Source organism: Aquarana catesbeiana, linkage group LG01 (assembly GCF_042186555.1).
Source record: "Aquarana catesbeiana isolate 2022-GZ linkage group LG01, ASM4218655v1, whole genome shotgun sequence".
NCBI lineage: Eukaryota > Metazoa > Chordata > Amphibia > Anura > Ranidae > Aquarana > Aquarana catesbeiana.
Window position 1 is genome coordinate 626,759,824 of NC_133324.1, and position 24,196 is coordinate 626,784,019.

Here is a 24,196-nt window from a genome sequence, read left to right on the forward strand (position 1 = left end):
TAAATCAATCATTCAAAGAAGGGACTGTGCCAACCTCCCTCAAGCAAGGCATCGTCAAACCCCTGCTAAAGAAACCTAATCTCGACCCTAAAGACCCTAACTGCCGCAGACCAATAACAAGCCTCAACACCATCTCCAAGATTATAGAGAAAGCAGTAGTACAGCAGCTACAACACCACCTGGAGACACACCACCTCCTGGACCCTCTGCAATCAGGCTTCCGCCCAGGCCATGGCACAGAAACAGCACTTCTCAAAATATGGGACGACGCCCTCGAAGCAGCAGATGACGGGGAACCGAGTCTCCTGGTACTGTTAGACCTCAGCGCAGCATTCGATACAGTGGACCACAATACTTTACTTGTCCGCCTCTCAGAAGTTGCAGGAGCCACAGATTCTGCCCTAAAATGGTTTACATCCTTCTTAGAGAATCGCTCTCAGACAGTGAAACTGGGAACATTCACCTCGGAATCTCGGGCAGTCTCCTGTGGAGTCCCTCAGGGCTCACCCTTGTCACCAGTGCTATTTAACATCTACATCCGCCCGCTTCTCAATATCATCAGGAAAACGGACCTCTGCTTCCACTCATACGCAGACGACACCCAACTCTACCTTCGCATTAATGGACAAAAAGATCATCATCAGCAACTACAGAAATGCCTCACTTTAATCAATGACTGGATGACCGCTAGCTCCCTCAAACTTAACGAATCAAAAACAGAACTTCTTCTCCTGCAAGCCAACAAAAATTCCAAAATTAAGACTCCGTGGACACCACCCTCCATCCTCGGACAGACCATCTCCCCCAGCACCAAAGTCAAGAGTCTCGGAGTCATCTTTGACTCAGGAATGACAATGGATGCACAAATAGGATCGGTGGTGAGCGGATCCCACCACCTCCTCCGCCTGCTTCGCAGACTCATCCCCTTCATCCCAGAAGAGGACAAAGCGGCAGTTGTGGGAACGATCATCAATTCCCGACTCGACTACGCAAATTCCCTCTACGTAGGTCTACCCCAATATCAGCTTGCGCGCTTGCAACTCATGCAAAATACGGCGGCAAGACTGTTAACAGGAAAAAAGCCCTGGGAATCCATCTCCCCATCCCTAAAAAGCCTACATTGGCTAACTGTGAAGAATCGGATCATATTCAAGACCCTCTGCCTCACCCATAAATGCATACAAGGAAACGCTCCGCAATATCTCCGGGAAAAAATAAAACACTACACACCGAATCGCAGTCTTCGATCAGCTAACCAAAACCTCCTCCTCATTCCCAAATACCGCTACAAAGCAAAGGGAGAACGTAGATTTGCAGTCCAAGGACCTCGACTATGGAATGCTCTCCCAACCAACCTCCGCATGGAAGAAAACCACCAGGCTTTCAGGAAAAAACTAAAGACCTTCCTTTTCTAGAAGCTGGCTACAGAGAACACATCTGACTTGGGTGCGCTTTCAGCCCTTGTATAGACTCCTAAATAGCTTGCAAGTCAGATAAAGTCGGAAGGAAGTTGCAGAGCTCGCAGGAAAAGTCGTACAACTTTGCTGTCACAGCAGTGTGAACCGAGTCTCAAAAGTAATTCTAAAGTCAAAAAATGTTTCCTTTCAAATAAAAAAGAGGTTATACTTACCTGTTCTGTGCAAGTGTATTGCTCAATGTGGTCCCTTACCTTCTCTTTGGACCCCGCGCTGCCTGTTCCTTCTTCTTCAGCGAGCTGCTTGCTGTGGGGGCACCTGTGTAGGGCTGCGTGCAACCATAGACACAAACAGCGCAGGTAAGCCCTGCCCCCCTGCTCCCTGCTTACAGGAGCACAGGAGTTTGACTGACAGCAGCAGAGTCTCCTGTGAGACCAAAAAGTGGAGGGGAACAGCCAGGGACAGCACTGGAATGGCGAGACAAGCCGGGGAGGTTTTTAGGGATGGGGGGAAGATAGTAAGGCGTGTTTTACCTTAATAATAAAATGCATATTTGTAAAAAAAAAAAGTGACTTTAGAACTACTCATGTGTAGAAGAGTGCAGTTACTGACCTGTCTATGCTGTCTGGTAGTAATGAGATAAGTACAAAGCATCCCATATATATGTATTTCAACTGTTTATTTAGCTCTTTGCCTGATCTGCAACTTTGTCAAGTGTATCTTCTGTACATTATTACATTAATGGAAAGTACAGCTATATTTAAAGGGAAGTTGTGAGAACAGTGTTATAGGAATTGTCAATGTTGACTTTTTGCAGGCTGCAAGGCTCCAACCATTTTCTTTAGTTTATTACTAAATAAAATCACTAGAATAAGCATGCACAACCTGAATTCATACTTCTCTGGCTGCGTGCATGTTCCAGGTCAGTAACTCACTAGGTACTGAAGCCAGAATCCAAATGGCACCCTCAGATAATGCAATTATATCCCCCATGTAGGCATAGTAGCATATAATAAATATAAAAAAAATACTTAAAACCAAACAAATGCTTTGCAAAGTTATATAAAATGTGTCTGTTTGACATCTTTTTTGCCTTATTAAACAAGTCTTAGATGTATGTATTTGATATTATATACTGCTGAAAGGAGACATTAAAAATTCACTATTCATTTCTTCAAACAATGTATTTTTCTGAGTTTATTCACTATAAAATCAGTATATATGTAGATCCTTTCATAATCAGGTCTACTTAAAGCATGAAAAACGTTTTTTCTCCTTACCCGATCATTTAGATTAGTGGGTTGACAGAGGTCTGGGTCTTGGCAAGCACAGAATGGGTTTCCATTTCCATCGGTTTTACATGTCTTCCCTCTTTTACAGTGAAAGTTGAAACATGGCTCTAAAAGAAAAATGTAATGTCACTAAAGCCATGACTCACTTATGGCACCTAGTGGTGGCTTTCTGCACTGTCAATATCTGATTGTTTTCAACTTTTTACGCCTATGGACCATGTTTTTTTTTTTTTTTCTGTTAATCGAGGAATAAATATTGGTGGGATCTCAAACCCTCCATCACCATTTTGAAGAGGTCCAGAGAGTGGAAGTTTTGTTGTGCTTGTACATGCTCTTGAGTGACTGGACATGTTCATGGAGGGCTCATCAAAACTGTAGCAAGGTATATGGCAAGAATCTTCAAAAGTTACCAGGTACACATTCGTAATATGTCTTGGGAGAGAATGTTACAGCCCATGACTTGTGAGAGAGAAGTAGAACATGTTGGTCATTCATTTGTCAGCTTTGTTGTTGTGGAGGAAGTAAGAATGGGCAGGAGGCAGGGGGGATGTTACGCTTACAAAAGGCAGATGTAGGAAAGCACTTATAAAATGTCAGGGACATCTTTTTACACTGATAGTAGACCCAGGGAGCTGTTACTATCATAGACAGCAGGTGAGCAGAGAATGCCATGAAGATCTGACACTTTGCATTATTATTATTTTTTTTGTATGTGAGGAGCCTACTTTTTTGCCTCTTTGTCCCTCCTGAACACACATTTCCTTCATATAGCGATTCCTTTTATTTATTTTTTTCCATCCATTAAAGGTATAGTGTCTCCCTACTGTCCTAACACCAGATTCAATGTCTAGAGCCACCTCTGCTGTACCAGTAAAATCTTAGTAAATTCTATGAGCATGTATACTAATCAGCCATAACTTTATGATCACATACCTAATATTTAGTAGATTTCCATTTTCCTGGCTAAATAGCCCTTACCTATCGAAGCATGGACACCACTAGACCTCTAAACATATGCTGTGGTATCTAGAACCAAGCCATAGGTAGCAGATCCTTTAAGTCCTGTAATTTGGAGGTGGGGCCTCCATGGATTGGACTTGTTTTTCCAGCACATGCCACAGATGTTCGAATGGATTGAGATCTGGAGAATGTTGGTCAAGTCAACACCTCAAACTAATTTTTGCAGTGTGACAGGGTGCAAAATCCTGCTGAAAGAGCCAGCTGCCATCAGGGGCTGCTCAGTGATCGAGTTCTGATGCTCTCTTGCCCATTGTAGGTGCTACTGGCTGTTGAAACGGTTCAGCATGGGCACCCAACCGGTGTACAGCCCCATACATAACAAGCTGCAATGTCCATTTTTTTCTGCTCTCAACACATAAACTTCAAGCGTAACATGTTTACTTGATGCCTAATACAACAAATATCCCACCAACTTTCAGATGCCATTGTAATGAGATAATCAATGTTATTAACTTAAGCTGTCAGTGTTCATAAAGTTATGGCTGATTAGTGTATATGGTAATCATCTTGGTGTACTGTTTTCTTCTCTTCAGGGCCACAAAAGCACCCAGTCAAACAGGCGCTTGCTATAGTGTGACCACCTGGAAATTAAATTGCTGTAAGGATCCACCTTTTCTTCTTATGGTCTCTTTTATTGCTCCCTCTCAAATGGTTATGCATGATTCAAAGTCTCAACAGGATCTACTGCCAGGAGGACCCCTACTTCAGAAGGGCTGTGCCACAGTATTTTACAATGTCCCTATATATATCAGTAGTACAATAGTCATTATGTGTCTTTAGACAAGTGTAGGACTTTGGGTCACACAATCTGGTACCTCACAATGGTAAATATGGTGCAGAAACTCTTGGTCTGATCTGCCCACTTACAGTCAGGTCCATAAATATTTGGACATCGACACAATTCTAATCTTTTTGGTTCTATACACCACCACAATGGATTTGAAATGAAACAAACAAGATGTGCTTTAACTGCAGACTTTCAGCTTTAATTTGAGGGTATTTACATCCAAATCAGGTGAACGGTGTAGGAATTACAACAGTTTGTATATGTGCCTCCCACTTTTTAAGGGACCAAAAGTAATGGCACAGATTAACAATCATCCATCAAACTTTCACTTTTTAATACTTGGTTGCAAATCATTTGCAGTCAATTACAGCCTGAAGTCTGGAATGCATAGACATCTCCAGACGCTGGGTTTCAACCCTGGTGGTGCTCTGCCAGGCCTCTACTGCAACTGTCTTCAGTTCCTTCTTGTTCTTGGGGCATTTTCCCTTCAGTTTTGTCTTCAGCAAGTAAAATGCATGCTTAATCGGATTCAGGTCAGGTGATTAACTTGGCCATTGCATAACATTCCACTTCTTTCCCTTAAAAAACTCTTTGGTTGCTTTCGCAGTATGCTTTGGGTCATTGTCCATCTGCACTGTGAAGCGCCGTCCAATGAGTTCTGAAGCATTTTACTGAATATGAGCAGATAATATTGCCTGAAACACTTTAGAATTCATCCTGCTGCTTTTGTCAGCAGTCACATCATCAATAAATACAAGAGAACCAGTTCCATTGGCAGCCATAAAAGCCCACACCATGACACTACCACTACCATGCTTCACTGATAAGGTGGTATGCTTTGGATCATGAGCAGTTCCTTTCCTTCTACATACTCTTCTCTTCCCATCACTCTGGTACAAGTTGATCTTGGTCTCATCTGTCCATAGGATGTTGTTCCAGAACTGTGAAGGCTTTTGTAGATGTTGTTTGGCAAACTCTAATCTGGCCTTCCTATTTTTGAGGCTCACCAATGGTTTACATCTTGTGGTGAACCCTCTGTATTCACTCTGGTGAAGTCTTCTCTTGATTGTTGACTTTGACACACATACACCTACCTCCTGGAGAGTGTTCTTGATCTGGCCAACTGTTGTGAAGGGTGTTTTCTTCACCAGGGAAAGAATTCTTCTGTCACTACCACAGTTGTTTTCCATGGTCTTCCGGGTCTTTTGGTGTTGTTGAGCTCACCGATGCGTTCTTTCTTTTTAAGGATGTTCCAAACAGTTGATTTGGCCACACCTAATGTTTTTGCTATCTCTCTGATGGGTTTGTTTTGTTTTTTCAGCCTAATGATGGCTTGCTTCACTGATAGTGACAGCTCTTTGGATCTCATATTGAAAATTGACAGCAACAGATTCCAAATGCAAATAGCACACTTAAAATTAACTCTGGACCTTTTATCTGCTCTTTGTAAATGGGATAATGAGGGAATAACACACACCTGGCCATGGAACAGCTGAGCAGCCAATTGTCCCATTACTTTTGGTCCCTTAAAAAGTGGGAGGCACATATACAAACTGTTGTAATTCCTACACCGTTCACCTGATTTGGATGTAAATACCCTCAAATTAAAGCTGAAAGTCTGCAGTTAAAGCACATCTTGTTCGTTTCATCTCAAATCCATTGTGGTGGTGTATAGAGCCAAAAAGAGTTGTGTCGATGTCCCAATATTTATGGACCTGACTGTATGCAGCATCATTAGATTACTGGCCTAGAAGACTCCTGGACTGTCCCACCTCCTATGTTCTCAAATATACACTGATGGGCCAGGAGTCAGAAAATATATACTCTTTTAGGGGTTTTAAATAATCTTCAGGCCTAAAACCTGCACGAAAAATGTAAAAAGCGACTCTGGCAGTGACAGTGCATAACTTTATGTACCCTTTCACAGTTCGTCCCAACTTGGCTAATGTCACTTACCAGGTAGTTTTGTCTTGTTTGTTTCAACAATTTTAATCATTTTCTTCAAAGCAGAATCAATTTCCTGAAAAACATATTAAACCTGTTGAGTTATGCAGACACAAGGATCAATGACTATGATTGGTAAGTATTCACCAGCTAACCAAATAAAAATTCTATACCAATGAAAGGGATAATAATTCCCTGCTGTGGTGTTGCACAGATTAAGGCCCTGCTTCCACCAATATCAAGGTTTTTCCCAATCAGAAGCCGTGGATGACCAGGAGAGTACGTTGTCTTTTGAGAGAATGGGATAGTGCCTTTAGGAATGGGGATAAGGCTAAGTATAGTGTTGCTAGAGCTAATCTGAAGAAGGGCATAAAAGAGGCCAAATTATTTTATAAAAAAAAAAGGAAAGAATATTTTAGAGGGACTGATGCACGTGAAGGTTGGAAAGAGATACAACATATCCTAAATCATAAAGAGAACAATCACCAGGGCATACATTTTAATATTCAAATGGCTGAAAAATTAACCAGCTTTTTTTCACGTTTTGAAGTAGTAGTACCCCAGCAAACACAACTTTTAAGCCCGCATACGGGAGATGCTGCACCTGTGGGGCAGGAACACATGGTGCGTCAGGCATTTAAGTCTGTTAATGTTAGGAAATTGGCTGATCCAGATGGGTTCCCGGGGAGGGTTGTTAAGGCCTGGGCCCACCAACTTGCAGGGGTTTTTACTAATATATTTAATTGATTATTATTATTGCTCACAGTTCCAACCTGCTTAAAATCTACTATTATTACCCCAATACCCAAAAAACAAATATAGATAGTTTGAAGGACTATAGGCCGACTGCACTTACCCCGGTAATAATAAAGTGCTTTGAGGGTCTGGTTTTACAATGTATTAAGGCAACTTTACCAGGTAGTTTTGACCCTCATCAATTTGCTTGCAGAGCCAATAAAAGCACTGAAGACACTATTGCTTTTGCACTACGTGTGGCTTTAAGTCATCTGGAATACTCTGGCAATTATGTCAGAATGTTGTTTATTGACTACAGTTCAGCTTTCAAAGTTGTCCCAGATCTATTGGTGGAGAAGATGTTGAAGCTGAATTTGCCCCCTTCCCTTTGCTCTTGGATAAAGGACTTCCTGGTAGACCGCCCACAGGTAGTCAAACTGGGTAAGCATGTTTCTTCCCATAGTGTAGTCAGCATAGGAGTACCACAGGGTTGTGTACTGAGCCCCCTTCTTTACTCTCTATACACTTGTGATTGTACTCCTTGCTTTTCTACAAATAGCATCATCAAATTCGCAGGTGATATCACCTTAGTAGGTTGCATCACAAGAGGAGATGAGAAACATTATAGGGAAGAGCTGGTTAAACTAGTAGAGTGGTGCGAGGCAAGTAACTTTTCCTTAAACACTGGGAAGACCAAGGAATTAATGATTGATTTTAGGAAGAGTAAGACTGACATGTTTCCACTTACCGCCAGAGGAGACTTGGTAGAGCGGGTATCTGTTTTTAAGTTTTTATGCATTAATATTTCAGAAAATGTATTCTGGTCATCAAACATGACAGCTATCACCAAGAAGTGTCAGCAACGGCTATATTTCCTGAGACCTCTCGGGAAAAATGGCCTAGGGAAAAACATCTTAGAATCCTTCTATCACTTCTCTATTGAGAGCGTGTTGACATATTGTACTTTAGCCTGGTATCCCAACTGCACACTAGCAGAAAAAAATAATAAATTCTGCACATAAGGTTGTGGGCTGTAGTTTAATTTCTAAAAACAAAATGTACAAGTCCTATTGTGTCAGCAGGGCAGGCAAAATAGTGAGTGACCCGTCCCACCCTGGAAACTATCTTTTTGAATTCCTGCCGTCTGGCAGGAGGTTCAGAAATATAAAGGTGAGGACAAACCGATTTAAGGAAAGTTTCATTCCAAGGGCTATCAAGGCCCTAAATGGAAAATTTGGATTATATTATTTAACTGCAGGTGACCTGGTTTTGCTGCGGTGGCGGGGGTTATTTTTTTTAGGCTTTTTATATGGGGGCAAACTGTTTACTTGTGTGTATGTTGAGGATGTTATATGTTTACATATGTGTGGATCTTTTATAGAATTCAATTGTAATTTGCGTTGCAATGACAATAAAGTATTTATCTTATCTTATCTTAAGATGGCTACCTCTACATAGACACAGTGAAGAACAAGGCATGGACTCAACAATGGGAAAAAGATCAGTGGTAGGAAGAACACCTGCAGTACTGGTGACTAGTCCTTTGCCCTCTGCCTGCTTTTTTGGGGTACAGCCTCTAGAGTTCAGCTCCTTATTAAAACTTTCAGAGTCCCTGCCGTAGCACAAGTATGGATATTAGGAAAGTTAGATGGCTTTATATTAGTGTCTTAAAGTATTGAAGAATGAGGGTCAGTATAACAGACACACTAGCATATTTAGAATGAGATGTTAGCAATGACATCTCCATGATTTCTTAAGGAAAATTTAGGTTTTAATTGGAGTAGAAGTGAATCTGAATTACTAGATGGGTTGCAGGAACCTGCAAAATGTAACACTTTGCAATCATGCAAATCATACAAATGTATCACTTTGGTTTTCTACTACTACTACCCAACGCCTGCAGTCACATTCAGGAGAATACAGGTAAATCCCTATCATTCAATGGTGCTAATTTAGAGTTCTCTCTCTAAAAAAGCCATTAAATATTTTTGTTTTACTTCTGTGATCATAATGGCCTACCTGCACATGGCTGTGGTTTAAACCAATTTCTGCATTTTCAGGTGAATGAGTACTAAGAGTTTCATCTATGATATTTTCCTTTTGCCTAAAGTTGTTGTGGTACTCTGGCACACCACCTCCTCTGACAGCGCTCTCCATTGATTGGTCAGTGGTTTCCTCTCCTTCCACTCCTTCTTTCTGTATGAAGTCAATATCATTTAAAAGTGTTGTCATGTTTCTGCCGTTTTTTGCATATATTAAAAAATGATTTTCACTTCCGGCCCTATCATAAGATTCCTTGTTATCATTATTGTCTTTGTTGTTGTTGGTTTCACTTTCTGAGTCTGATAAAGTGCCTTTAGTATTTTTTAAAACTTGATCCTTGGAAGTTTTATTTGAGAGTTCAGCATTCATGTATTGGTCATGTAAAGTACTGTTAAGAACATATTTTAAGTCTTCATCCATCTCTTCCGGAATATTCAAGTACTCTTTACTGCTATCTTTATCCAGTTCCACACTCAAAATATTTGACTCCATTTGCAAATTTGCATGTAGCTCTGGGTCTTCAGCTGAAGTCAATCCATCTCCACTTTGTTGATCTTCACTATCATATGTCTGAATGTTATGTTTTTCCTCAGGATCTCCTGAGATCCAAATAACAGCTGTATCTTCATTGCTGTCTTCTTCACTCGTATCCTCTTTTTCATATCTATTAGTATAATCATTTTGTCCTTGTTTGCCATCCTGGTCAGGTAGACTATTGTTTCTATTTTCTTTGCTATCTAAATTCATTAAGTATTCCTGTGAAAATTCATCTAATTTGAGTTTGCTATGTCCAATAATTTGTGTGTTTTGTCTTCTCTCAATTATTCTTACTGGCTCGCTGATAATTTTCTCCCCAGTGTTGTCTGTAGCTTCTTGCGCTTGCATACTTCTGTTTATCTGTAGAAATGAATAATATAATTAAGGTTATATAACTCATTCATTTAACAAATATTGCACTTACAGTGCCTAGAAAAAGTATTCATACCCCTTGAAATTTTCAACATTTTGTCATGTTACACCAAAAAACGTAAATGTATTTTATTGGGATTTTATGTGATAGACCAACAGAAAGTGGCACATAATTGTGAAGTGTGAGGAAAATGATAAATGGTTTTCAACAATTTTTACAAATAAATATGTGAAAAGTCAATACTTTGTAGAACCACCTTTCACTGCAATTACAGCTGCAAGTTCTTTTGGGTATGTCTCTACCAGCTTTGCACATCTAGAGAGTGACATTTTTGCCCATTCTTCTCCGCAAAATAGCTCAAGCTCTGTCAGATTGGATGGAGAATGTCTGTGAACAGCAATTTTCAAGTCTTGCCACAGATTCTCAATTGGATTTAATGTCTGGACTTTGACTGGGCCATTCTAACATGTGAATATTCTTTGATCTAAACCATTCCATTGTAGCCCTGGCTGTATGTTTATGGTCATTGTCCTGCTGGAAGGTGAACCTCCGCCCCAGTCTTGAAACTTTTGCAAACTCTGTTTTTTTTCTAAGATTGCTCTGTATTTGGCTTAATTCATCTTCCCATCACTTCTGAAAAGCTTCCCTGTCCCTGCTGAAGAAAAGCATCCCCACAACATGATGCTACCACCACCATGTTTCACGGTGGGGATGGTATGTTCAGGGTGATGTGCAGTGTTAGTTTTCCGCCACATGTTTTTCTTTTAGGCCAAAAAGTAAAATTTTGGTCTCATCTGACCAAAGCACATATTCTTCCACATGTTTGCTGTGTCCCCCACATGGCTTCTTGCAAACTGCAAATGGGACATCGTATGGCTTTCTTTCAAAAATGGCTTTCTTTTTGCCACTCTTCCATAAAGGCCAGATTTGTGGAGTGCACGACTAATAGTTGTCCTGTGGACAGATTCTCCCACCTGAGCTGTGGATCTCTGCAGCTCCTCCAAAGTTACCATGGGCCTCTTGGCTGATTCTCTAATTAATGCTTTCCTTGTCCGGCCTGTCAGTTTATGTGGATGGCCATGTCTTGGTAGGTTTGCAGTTTTGCCATACTCTTTCCTTTTTCGGATAATGGATTGAACATTGCTCCATGAGATGTTCAAAGCTTAGGATATTTTTTTTATAACCTAACCCTGCTTTAAACTTTTACACTGGTGTGTTCCTTGGCCTTCATGATGCTGTTTGTTCACTAAGGTTCTATAACAAACCTCTGAGGGCTTCACAGAACAGCTGTATTAATACTGAGATTAAATTACACACAGGTGGACTCTCTTTACTAATTAGGTGACTTCTAAAGACAATTGGTTCCAATAGATTTTAGTTAGGGGTATCAGAGTAAAGGGGGCTGAATTCAAATGCACACCACACTTTTCAGATATTTATTTATAAAAAAAAATTTGAAAACATTTGATCATTTCCCTTCCACTTCACAATTATGTGCGACTTTGTGTTGGTCTATCACATAAAATCCCAATAAAATACATTTACGTTTTTGGTTGTAACATGACAAAACTCTTAACATACTGTACTTGCTAGAATTATTTTCTGTTCTTTTACCGTATGTTATATTTTAATATCTATTTCTGTGGAAGACAATTGGGCCTGTACAGAATGTCCCATCATCTAGAAATACAATTTTATTCCAGTAGGGCAGTCTCATTCCATATTGTATATGCAGATCAGTGTTGCCATTTTTTACTGACACAAATGGACATTTACTGACAGAGCACTTTTTTTTTTTTTTACTGGCAACCTGAAAATTGGCAGAACTCCTACTAAGAACAAAGACAATCAATATTTAAACAATATAAACACAATATAAAAACTCTAACAATACCTATAACAAGTAATTTGTCTGGTTTACACTTAAAATGTCAACACAGCATAACAAATTCTCATATATTTATAAACAGTTGTAAAAAAAATCACTGATTTTTACAAACTGTCCGTAAATTTACTGACTGTTGGCAATCCTGATGCAGGCATACCTGTGATTCTACACATTCTTACATGGTATTAAGCAATGTTTTAAATGTTTCCCTTCTGAAAACAATGTAAACTTTCATAGCCTGTGCAAGGTGCAAGCAAAAGGCAGGTAGAAAGTTTGCATAACATTGTTGTTAGCTAATGAATGATCTGTCAGTATCAAATTTGTTGACAGAGTTGGTTTTGGGATTGGAATTATGAATAACTTGGTAAACCCAGTGTTTGAGAGCTCATTCCTCTGATGGTGAAGGTAAGCAGTAACACTAGGCTTCTCTTAGCAATGGGGGTTATTTACTAAAGGCAAATCCACTTTGCACTACAAGTGCAAACTATAAGTGCAAAGTGCACTTGAAATTGCACTGACCTTGAAGTTCCTCAGTAGGGCTTCATGAGGTACATATATGGCCTATACCTATAGCAAGGGCATTATTCAAATTTAGTCACAGCTGCAAAGCTTGTTTTTATCTACAGATGTCCCTTATTTGTATCGCCTTTTTTTGGGTAAAACCAAGTACACATGGGTCGAATGTCGGGCAACATTGGCCAGTTCAATAAAAAACAGTGTCCGTGTTTATGGCAGCCGGTCCTACAGAAGCCGGCCGTTCAGCCGGCTTCTGTCGGATGAGCATGCTGGAAAATCAGCAGCCGACTGGCTCCTGATAAGCACTCTCAGCCAATTGCTGAGAGTGCTGACCGGAGTGTTCTGGGGGGTGTCCCCCTGTCATCACATAATAGAACAGCAGGGGCTCCGACCGGAGCTGTTCCACTGGGTTGACTGAAAAAAAAAATAGTGGTGTGTGTACTAGGCTTAAAAGTGAACTAACCCTTTAAGCTAAACTATGTCTTCTAGAACTAACTACTTAGTTTTGGAGGAACTGCAGCACAGCTCAATAACCAAACTTTGTTTTTATTTTTCCAAGACCCCAATTGTTGGGGTGTAAGTATGTTCTAAAAGCAAGTGAAAGCTCGTATGATATCCTGCCTAGAGTGTTCCTTCAAACCCATTCAGATCTGGAGACCATTCCGACAAGAAATTAATGACACACATACAAGGCATTAAGTTCAGAATGATCTAGTCTTTTACTTCCGTATTTCACTTATATAACTAAAATGACATCACAACAAAAGTCCAACCCCTTCATTAATATATGGTAAAGTTACAGACATACAGGATGTTTAAAACAAGAAAAAATAGAATATCAACAACTCATATAGAAACTAACAACAGGAAAAGGCTAACAGGAAAGGAATTACATGTCATTTAAAAGAAGTCAGGCCATTTACAAGAAATTGAAACTTAACTTCTCATAAACGTCACATACACATATTATTATTAAAATGGATACACATTTTTATAGCTAAAATGGTGGACAGCAAGCTAAAATATCCCTACACCAATAAGTAGACGAACCCCAGGGAACCCAACTCCAGCCTCTACTACAGGTTTTTTAGATCCCACTCAGGTTAGTGGCTAACCTGTAACATATATAGTCATAAGGTATAGTACAATTACTAGGCCATCAAAAGATTAAAAGAATCTTCTTTAGAATTATGCTATTCTCAAAATATGGCAGCTGAAAAATAAGAATTAGCATCTGTTTAGCAATGGTTGTAATGCATGCTTTGTAAAACAAATATACAGTATAATGAGTAAATACATAGGCTGACAGTACTGCACTCCCTTCCTTGCTATTATGTTGATCCATGGATATTATCTGACTTGCCAACCCAATGCAAATATGGAGAAATTCTGACTTCACTAGCTGCATGCCTGTCTCAGGCCATTGACAGACAGCCAATCGCTTAACATTTTCAGAAGGAAGTTAGCATTGTCAGCTTTTATATTTTTTTCAGTATATTCACATTCATTAAATTGGTTACATTCTATGCATTAAGATAAAAAGCCTTCTGTGTGCAGCAGCCCCCCTCAGCCCCCTAAGACCCCTTTCACACCAAGGGCGTATTGCAGGCGCTATAGCGTTAAAAATAGCGCCTGCAATCGGCCCTCAAACAGCTGCTCCATTGTCTGCAGTGTGAAAGCCCGAGGTGTAAGTAAGAAATAAAGTATTCTCCTCTGTGGGAAAGCAATACCCACACTCATTACAATTAATATGTATTTCTATAAAGCCAAAAAGTTGTTTTTTTTTCATTTTGGATAGTATTTTGACTAGAGCTCACCTGAGGTACAGAGTCTAAGCACCAGACTTTTTTTACTAAAGCTCATATAGGTGGAGATGGGTTTTGCTGTGTGCTGGCACCAGGTCATGGCCACCGGGATCGCCTCACTATATGGTCAGCGGGGGAAAGGTGGCTACGGTGCAGAGACAAGAGATTACAGTGTGGTTGAGATCAAGCAAATGGTCTTGGCAGGCAGCAAGAGGAGAGTAGTCAGAAGTCAGGGTCTGCAATGAATAAGCTGTAAACTCGGGCAAGTGGCAAGCAGAGAGTAGCCAAACAGTCTGGGTCAGCATCAAGTAGGCAGCAGGACAGGAAGTGCTGGAAGGAGACTGGAAATGAACGATGACTGAGTTGAGCTGGACAAAGTTGTAATGAGCAGTGCCTGGACCAGTGGCGGGTTGTGGGGTTTTTTTTTGGGGGGGGGCGGCAAACAACCTTTACCTTCCTGTCGACCTGCGGTGCAGCACTACCACCACTTACCCCATCAAGGTTGTGGGTGGCGGGCTGCAGCTCCGGTGTCCTCTAATCGAGCGGCTTCCTCCACGCCTTCCACCGTGCGTCTCCTCCTCCTACATGCTAGGCATCCAATAGGATCGCCTGACACTTTGGCCAATTAGGAAATGGGTTTTGTGTGAAAATAGCGAATATTCATTCGCTATCGTCACACAACTGCTCCCTGAGCCCACCTTTTTTTGAAGCCTATTAGAGCCTCTGGCTCTAATCACCTGCTTCAAAAAAACATCCCCCCCATTGGAATCTATAGTCTGGCACCCTGTATGTAGTTAAGGGGGCCAGACGCATGGATGGGGGAACAGCCCTGGACAGAGTGGGTGATGCCTGAACAGAGCTGGAAAGAAGCAATGCCTGAACAGACCTGGACAGAGCTGTAGTGGGTGATGCCTGAACAGAACTGGAAACGAGCCAGAAGAGAGCTGGACAGAGCTCTAACAGTAGGGAAGGGTCAAAACTGCCATCAGTTTTAATAGGGGTATTCCCTTCGCTTCCTGTACTGTAGACTTTTTTTTGCTATGTGTCTCAATAGGGGTATTCCCTTCACTTCCTTTACTGTAAACTTAACAGAAAGAAAGAGAATATCTTTCCAATGTGTCATATCCTCTCTTAGACAGTCGTCATGGGCACAAATTACCATGTTGATAGATGTTGATAGATTTTCCCTCTATTCCTGTTCTGGCAGCAACTCATAATTTTGAATTTACCCACAGTAATATTCGTAGTGACATTGGTGATCCAGGCAATTAGAGAGAGCGAATCTCCCTAACAGGAACACAGACAGCAATAAAAACTTGACAGTGGTTCCAACTCCTCATCACGCTAACCAAAACTAAAAAAAAGTTTAGACTTTAATTACACTTTAACCCTCCCCTATCTATACACTTATCCTAGCCCCCATAAATAACCCTAAACATTTCTGACATTTGTCTCCTACATGTAAAAATCATAATTTTTTTGCTACAAAATTACATAGAACCCCCAAACATTATATATTTTTTTTGGCAAAGACCCTAGAGAATACAATGGCGGTTATTGCAACTTTTTATCTCGCACGGTATTTGCACAGCAATTTTTTGAACGTGTTTTTTTAAATTTTTTTCAGAAAAAAAACAGTTTTGTGCTTTAAAAAAAACAAAACAGTAAAGTTAGCCCAATTTTTTTGCATAATGTGAAAGATGAAGTTACGCCAAGTAATTAGATACCTAACATGTCATGCTTCAACATTGCAGACGCTCGAGGAATGGCGCCAAACTTTGGTACTTAAAAATCCCCGTAGGCGAGACTTTAAAATTTTTTACTGATTACATGTTTTGAGTTACAGAGGAGGTCTAAGGCTATAATTATTGCTCTTGCTCTAACCTTCACGGCGATACCTCACATGTGTGGTTTGAACACTGTTTTCATATGTGGGCGGGACTTATGTATGCGTTCGCTTCTGCATGCGAGCACACGGGGACAGGGGTGCTGTAAAAATTTTTTTTTTTATTGTTAATTTCACTTTTTTTTTTTAATTTGACACTTTAAAAAAAAAAAAAATGTGATCACTTTTATTCCTATTACAAGGAATGTAAACATCCCTTGTAATAGGAATATGGCATGATCGATCCTCTTTACAGTGAGATATGGGGTCAATGAAGCATGAAATCTCTATGGTAAACATCCTGGGCCGGCGGATCCTGTCTCCAACTCACCGATGGAAGCGGTGAGTCAGTAGAAGCACCGGAGGTCGGCGGGGGGGGGGAGTCCCCTCTCGCCACCCTTAGGAATGATCAAGCGGCGTAACTTATGGTTCATTCTTATGGTGTAGGGAATCGCCGGCTGAAAAAGCCAATATCTGAATGATGCCTGTAGCTGCAGGAATCATTCAGATACACCGCTCATAGTCAAGGATGTCATATGACGGCCGGTGAGCGGGAAGCGGTTAATGTTCCATCTTCCCTAACCATAACTGTGACAGACCTAGCCGGGACAGAGGCTTTTGGAGAGGACTGAATGCTAGCCCCTTGCCTTTTGATTATGGGCCCTGGATTTTAAGGGAACAATACTCTTTGCAAGGTGAATGAGAAATCCAGTCTGATCTGTACTAATAAGACTAAATCTTGTATATATTGTATGTTGTCTCATTCTGTTGTGGACTCTTTGCTGTGATCATTTGGGATGTGTATCTCTATGGAGGGAGGGGGGAATTCCTCCAGCAGCCCCCCTGCTGATAAGACTGTTTACTGATGAGACGTTGAACACACCTGACCTGTGTGTCTATTGTTATTGGACAGTTTACCCCGTCCTGTTTTCCAAGAGTGGGGGAAAGAGTCTCTGAGTTATTTTATCTGTTGTGTCCATGTGTGATAATAAATCAGTTTGTTGTTTGCCACTTTACAGTGGTGTGGTCTGATGTTTTACCCTACATTGGGTACGACTAGTGAATGGAAAAGCTAAGGGGTCTTGGATTGTGGGGTACCGGACAGAGGAAGCATTTACGGCGGACATCTTGAGTACGGGTCCATCACAATAACATTTACTCAAACCCATAAAGTCAGTCTAAAGCACCTAAGCTGGCCATTCCCTGACAGCTTTTTCATTCAGCCTGCAGGCTGAAATCTACATCTACATCCATGCCAAACAGTACATTAAGGAATCTCCCACTGTATCTGTTGTATTTTGATTGACAGAGCCACGGCCATCAAAATACATGAGCAATAACTGCACATCTGACTGGATGCAACTGCCTATCAGCTGACAATTTCCTGGCTCCTTCGATTCTTCAGTCATGGGTTGTTGGGCAGGAGGTTGCCAACAGGGCCATCAATTGAGAGATTTTCAACAGCATATGGCCAGCTTTAGCTCTATGCTCCTTCACTCGGGGGGTATTTATAACAGAAAAGGTATCATTATTTGCTCTCTGCTATACACTGCAAAGTTACTCCACACTGCAACTTTCAGGAGATGATGATCACATGGCTCTGACAGGTCACATAGATAAGCTCTCTGTCTGTTTTGTTTCCTTTATTCATTTTAATTGTGTAATGCACACTTGTAAAGCACATTCCTGTGCTTCATAACTATGCAATGCTCCTATTTAAGCAGCAGTATGGATCTCGGTAAGACCTTATTGCTACTTTATAAATGGAACTCTTTACCTCAAAAATTAGCCACTTAGCCACCACCACCCTAGCACTTAATGTGAAATGGAATCTAGATCATTCGTCAGCATTCCTCAATAGTCTACCATAAGCAAAAACAAAAAGACCAACGCAATGCAACACAAAATTTTGTCAAGCCTCGGGATCACCATACAGTAAATTCCATATTTATTAGGTACTGCACATACAGTGGCAAGACTGGGTGAAAAAAAGAACTTTGTGTAACTAACTACACTTTGTTAGGGGTTATTAATAAATCCCTATTATGTTGCATACTCACTACCTTCTACTACCAGGATAGCTTGCATTAAAGGCATGCAACATTGATTTCCTAATCATAGAAAATATAGATGCTTCGGGTGGTATATACCACGTGGCGGATTCTTACTAAGAATACACTGAAAATTAATTTAGGTCAGCTGTACCAAGGCTAAAAAACATGTTGCTACAATGGGGGATGAAACATAACTCTCTTTTCCCCAAACACATTTCTTCATGTTGTCAGGAGTCTAAAGCCCCGTACACACAATCGGACTTTCCGACAACAAAATCGTGGAATTTTGTTCGAAGGGTGTTGGCTCCAACTTGTCTTGCATACATACGGTCACACAAATGTTGGCCAACAATTACAAACGTGGTGACATACAAGAGGTACGGGGAGCCGATAAAAAGGAAGTTCAATAGTCATGTGATTTCTCCATTACGAACGCTAGTTTTACAAGACCGAACGCTTCCGGCTCGTCCTTGATTCTGAGCATGCGTGTTGGCGGAAAGTCTGACAACAATTGTCCGATGGAGTATACACACAGTCGGACTTACTGCCAACAAGCTCACATCCAACATTTCCCGTCGGAAAATATAATCGTGTGTATGCGGCATAACATTTTAATACCAGATATGATTGGTTGACAAATAAGTAAAACTTACCCTTTGCTCATGCCTGACTTCATGCTTTACATGAAAAGATGTAGCCTAGAAAAGAATAATATATATATAAATATATATATGTAATTAACAGTTGTACTAGATTTACTGCATATACAGCATAACTAACAATACCTACGAGGTATTATGCAATAAGTATAAAACTGAATCAGTATAATAAGATTCAGACACGGTAATACTGTCTTACCCACGTAAGTGTCTATTCAGAAAGCAGATGCTATGGCCAGCAGCCTGTACAAATCAATAAAAGGCTGAGAGGTGTCACCACATATCAAGCGGTTACATGGGGTTAGGGACAGATGAACAGTCTAGGGCGCAGACAGTTTGCATTCAGGGCTGCTCATCTGTCCTTATGTGCATGTAACAAATCGAGCGGCCACGGAGCCTGCCATTGATTTGCAATGACTAATTGCCTTTCCCTAAACTGTACTGCAGAAATAAATCTGATGTTGGTGGTATATGGCCCTTATGCACCTTCTGAATTATCCCTGATAATCCTGGTTGGAAATTTTTCTGCTGGCTTATCACATAGCGTACTCTATGGCTTTATACCATTTAAAAGTTACTTGTGCTGAAAGAAATATAGAAGCTTCCTCTCCTGGATCTGCTGGTTGCCTTCCAGTCATGCTGATGCTCTAACATTAATATTTTTTTAGTCACTGAGCCAGAACAAACTGGGAGCAACTGAAGTCAGAGTTGTAGCAGAACTAAGGTCTTAAAGAGGAGGAACTGCAGTCTGCTCACATAATTTGTAATAAAAACATCTTTGCCATACTGAAGCTTCCCTCCAACCACTTTGCATATTATTTTATATCTACTGTGATTCTGTACTTGCTAAATATGCTGCAGAAATCTCCCTCCACTAAGTCTGGCTGCAATCATTTTAAATGTGGGCAGCTAAAGCTGCTGCCTGTTCACTTCCTGGATTTACACAGACACACAGAGGCACACCTCCAGCCCTGCAGCTCTCATTGGCCCTCTTTTGACTCCCCCCTCCCTTCCTGGCAAACTCTCATGAGAGTGAGAGAGCTGTGCATGATGTCATAACCTTAGGCTATTTTCCAGACAAGAAACAGGAAGAGGGCTGTATAAGGTATTTACTGGCAGAAAAATTATGTTATACTATCCAAAGTTAAAACAACAAGGGCAGAGGATTTAATAGATGGAAAATTGACTGAAGTTCCACTTTAAGAGCAAAAATTGCAGGGAGGTATGATTTTATTGCAGAGGGGACTTTGTATGTCTTATCTGCAATAGAAAGCTCCTATTCTGTCTGCCAACTATATTTCTTATTTTTATGTATAACAAGCCTCACATGTGCAGCACAGTGTACATGTTCAGCATGCTATGGGTGCTGGGATGGGTTAATCCGCCGGCACATGTGTGGGAGTTATGTCATCCCAGGCCAGACAGTCATAATAGCTGAAGAGGCTGAACCCATGAATAAGACCAGGTGAAGGTGTTATAGGGAGTGACAGAATTATTAGTGCGGTCTTGGCCATCATGGCCATCCCATTATTGAAGTGTGCCACAATGCATAAATAAGCTGTGCATACTTATGGAAAAATCCCTGGGGACCTGCAGTGGACTTTACTTCCACTATAGGTCAGAATTCATAATCTGCCTACCTGTTCTGGAATACTAAAGCCATTAGGCCAGCTTGACAGCTAGACAACCAGCATTTCCTGTTGCATCATGGCAGCATACACGTTGGGTTGTGACTCCGCCTCCATAACCTGATAGGACCACATAGCAATAAATTAGAGAGTAGACACCCGTCCCAGTATTCTCTTATTTTTCCTCACCTGTCAGGACGCACGGATCAGCACCCCCTTACCGCTTCGCCCCAGCCAGGTTCTAGCCTCTCCTGGGTGGAAGTCCTTCTTGTACAGCCTCTAAACAAGCTAAATGGAAGGAGCTCCACTCTGGTGATCTCAGGGGCACTCTCTCATCTCACTCAACTGTCTGCCACGATATAAGCCTTAAACAGGCTTCAGGTGCAGCAGCCCACAAAAGCCTTAAACAGGCTTGCTGGAGGATTGGCCAGAGAAGCTTCAGTATGGCCTCATGAAATAAGCCTTAAACAGGCTTAGTTGTGTGCAGCGGTCTCCATCCCCCCTCTTCCCCCCTCTCCTACCGGTTTTCTGCCTCTCTGCTGGGCTCTGTTGTTCTTCAGCTGCTGCTGTGAGTGCCGAGCGTTCTCGGCATCCTCGCGCATGCTCAGTCCATCACTCTGGGCGCCTCTATGCCGTTTTCCAGCTTCCAAGATGGCGCCGGGTGTCCCGCGGCGCTACTGCGCATGCGCGAGCGTCTGACGCTGAAGGCGGCGGATTTAAAAACCCAGCACTAGCTGATATGCTGCTGCTGGTTGTTTGCATGTGTCAGATCATTTCTCACTGCAAAAGAAAGAGGAAAAATGCTCTACAAAGGTAGGTGGCCTTCTCCTATTTAGCTTCTGTGTCAGAATCCCTGCTCTCTCCTCTCTCTCTGCATTGCTGCTTGTTTTTCTCCCTGCAGGTTTCCAGTCCGCTTTCTCACCATGGAGACCGCTGCCCCAGCAGATCACCGCCAGCCTATTAGATAAGGGGGGGAAGACAAGGGTAAGTAGTGAAGATTGAAAAAGAGAGCATTTCTAACGCTGCCTAAATTGGTCAGCCCTACCAGGACCTCAAGAATGTCTGCGTCAAGACAAAGAGAGTCCTCACGCAGGAGAAGCCGCTCCAGACATAGACGGAGCCGTTCCTACCACAGAAGAAGCCGCTCGAGAGGAAGCCACAGAAGAAGCCGCTCCAGGTCGCATTCTCGGCCTGGTCGATCCCGCCATAGAAGATCGCCCTCACGCAGACATCGTTCCCCTGCACGCCACTCCCGTCCCGCCGGGAACGCATGCTGGATTTGCGGTGCAGCGGCTCTTCCGGATAAACTGGCCTGTCAAAGATGCCTGGAAGAGGCCACAAGAGAGAGATCGCCTCGGAAGTCGGAGACTCAGCTGGGGCCGTAGACCCTCAGGCTTCGATATCAGATGTGGATTTCTCCACCACTACCTCTCCAGCCCGGGCTAGCACATTAAAGGAGCAAGACTCCCTATCTGATAATGAGGGTCTGGAGGTGTCGGCCGGATTCGACTTCTGTCTGATAGAGCCGTTTGTTAAATCGGTTAAGGAAGCAATAGGATGGGAGGAACCCCAGGAAGCCCAGCCAAAGCAAAGGAAGTATTTTCCTCAGCTTAAGAAGGATCCAGAAGCTTTTCCGTTCATTGATGAACTAGAAGACTTAATCAAAGAGGAATGGCAGAGACCAGAGAAAAAGTCTAGTCTGAATAACAGACTCCTGAAGCTATACCCTCTCAAGGAGCCTAAAGTCAACCCTCTGGTGTCCCCTCCGGTAGTGGATGCATCCTTGATGCGCCTTGCCAGGCATGTTACCCTCCCGCTAGAAGACGCGGTAATGTTTAGAGATGTCCTCGACAGAAAGATCGACACGGATCTTAAGCGGGCTTACCTGTCAGCTGGAGACGCCTGCAGGCCGGCGATAGCTCTCGCTGCAGTAGGAAGGGCCATCTCGAGCTGGTCTACAAACACAGAGAAGCTGGTTTCAGAGGGTGCAGACCAAGAGAAAATAGTGAAGGCATTACAAGAGCTAAGCTTGGCTGGTGACTTCGTGGCTGAAGCCTCGGTCGACACCATCAGGTCTGCATCAAAGTCTATGCTGGCCTCAGCAACGGCCAGAAGAGCATTGTGGCTGAAGCCCTGGACGGCGGATCCAGCATCCAAGTCTAACTGGTGCCGTATTCCGTTCGACGGTGAGCACTTCTTCAGAACAAAACTAGACATAGCCATCTCCAAGGTAACTGGTGGCAAGTCCGGGCTCATCCCCTCGGATAGGAGGCCTAAACAGAGACCTCCTCCCTTTAAGCGGAATCTCCCAGAGAGGTATAGGGACGCGAAAGCATACAGACCAGGGAAGGAGTACCGAAGGAGCTGGAAGAACCCTCAAACCTCCTTCATGAAGTTTCAGAAGCCTAAGACTCCTGCTTCCAGTGACCAGAAGCCCTTTTGGAGGTGCGCCCATCCGGCCAGCGGTAGTGGGAGCAAGACTTTCCAGTTTCAAGCTGGTCTGGGCGGAGACCATACACGATACCTGGACCCTGGCCACTGTCAGTTTCGGCCACAGATGGTCCTTCAAGAACCAGCCCCCAAGGGATCAGTTCTGCCCAACCTGTATTCCTCCATCTGGGGAAAAAAGGTTGTCCCTCCTAAACTACGTCCAAGAACTTCTCCAAAAACGAGCGATAATAGAGGTTCCGCCAGCACAACGAGGCAGGGGATTCTATTCTCCACTATTCCTCCTCAAGAAGAAGTCAGGGGACTTTTGACCGGTTCTAGACCTAAAGAACCTCAACAAGTCCATCAGAGTGGAGTCATTCAGGATGGAAAGCTTGCAGTCTATCCTCCAGGCCATAAATCTAGGAGACTGGATGCTCTCCATAGATCTCCAGGACGCCTACCTACACATACCAATCCACGTGGTATTCCAGAAATTCCTGTGATTCTCGGTGGGTCAAGGGCACTTCCAATTTCAAAGCCTTCCTTTCGGGATCTCAACAGCCCCCAGAACGTTTACGAAGGTTCTACTTCCAGCGATAGCCTTTTTGAGGGAGAAAGGTCTAAGGGTGCACCATTACCTGGACGACATTCTCCTCCTCTCAAACAGCCAGGAATCGCTCGTGCAACATCGCGAGGTCCTAGTTTCCACCCTAATGAGTCTGGGTTGGATAATCAACTGGCAAAAGAGCAACACTCAACCTACCCAAAGGATGGTCTTCCTGGGAGCCGAATTAGACACCCGAGCCAACACGGTGGAACTGCCAAGGGAGAAGTTGTCCTTACTAGTTCAAAAGGTGAAGGATGTCATTCCGGCATCATGCCTACCAGCCAGAGCATACCTCAGCCTCCTGGGTTCCCTATCAGCGACCATTCCAATGGTCAGATGGGCACAATGGAACTCCAGACCCCTGCAAGCCTCCTTCTTGCACCAGTGGGACGGATGGTCCATGTCCCAGTTAATTTGCATCTCAGAAGAAGCCAGGTTATCTCTACGGTGGTGGACTCACCCCGACAACCTCAGCAGATGCAAGCAGATAGTCATCCTCCACCAGGAGGTGGTAACTTCGGACGCCAGTCTGGAAGGATGGGGGGCACATTATCTACATTATGCAGCTCAGGGCCGTT

General features: G+C 42.5%; 1 protein-coding gene across 1 annotated transcript in view; it reads right to left on the reverse strand.

Moving 5' to 3' along the window:
* Positions 1–24,196, reverse strand: part of SPARCL1 (SPARC like 1) — a 74,351-nt gene that overhangs the window by 44,384 nt on the left and 5,771 nt on the right. The window contains exons 3-6 of the mRNA XM_073600787.1: positions 18,948–18,992; positions 9,213–10,133; positions 6,471–6,534; positions 2,696–2,814 (exon numbers count right to left, since the gene is read on the reverse strand). Of these exons, the coding sequence (XP_073456888.1) occupies positions 2,696–2,814; positions 6,471–6,534; positions 9,213–10,133; positions 18,948–18,992 (1,149 nt within the window). The remainder of the gene's footprint in view (positions 1–2,695; positions 2,815–6,470; positions 6,535–9,212; positions 10,134–18,947; positions 18,993–24,196) is intronic.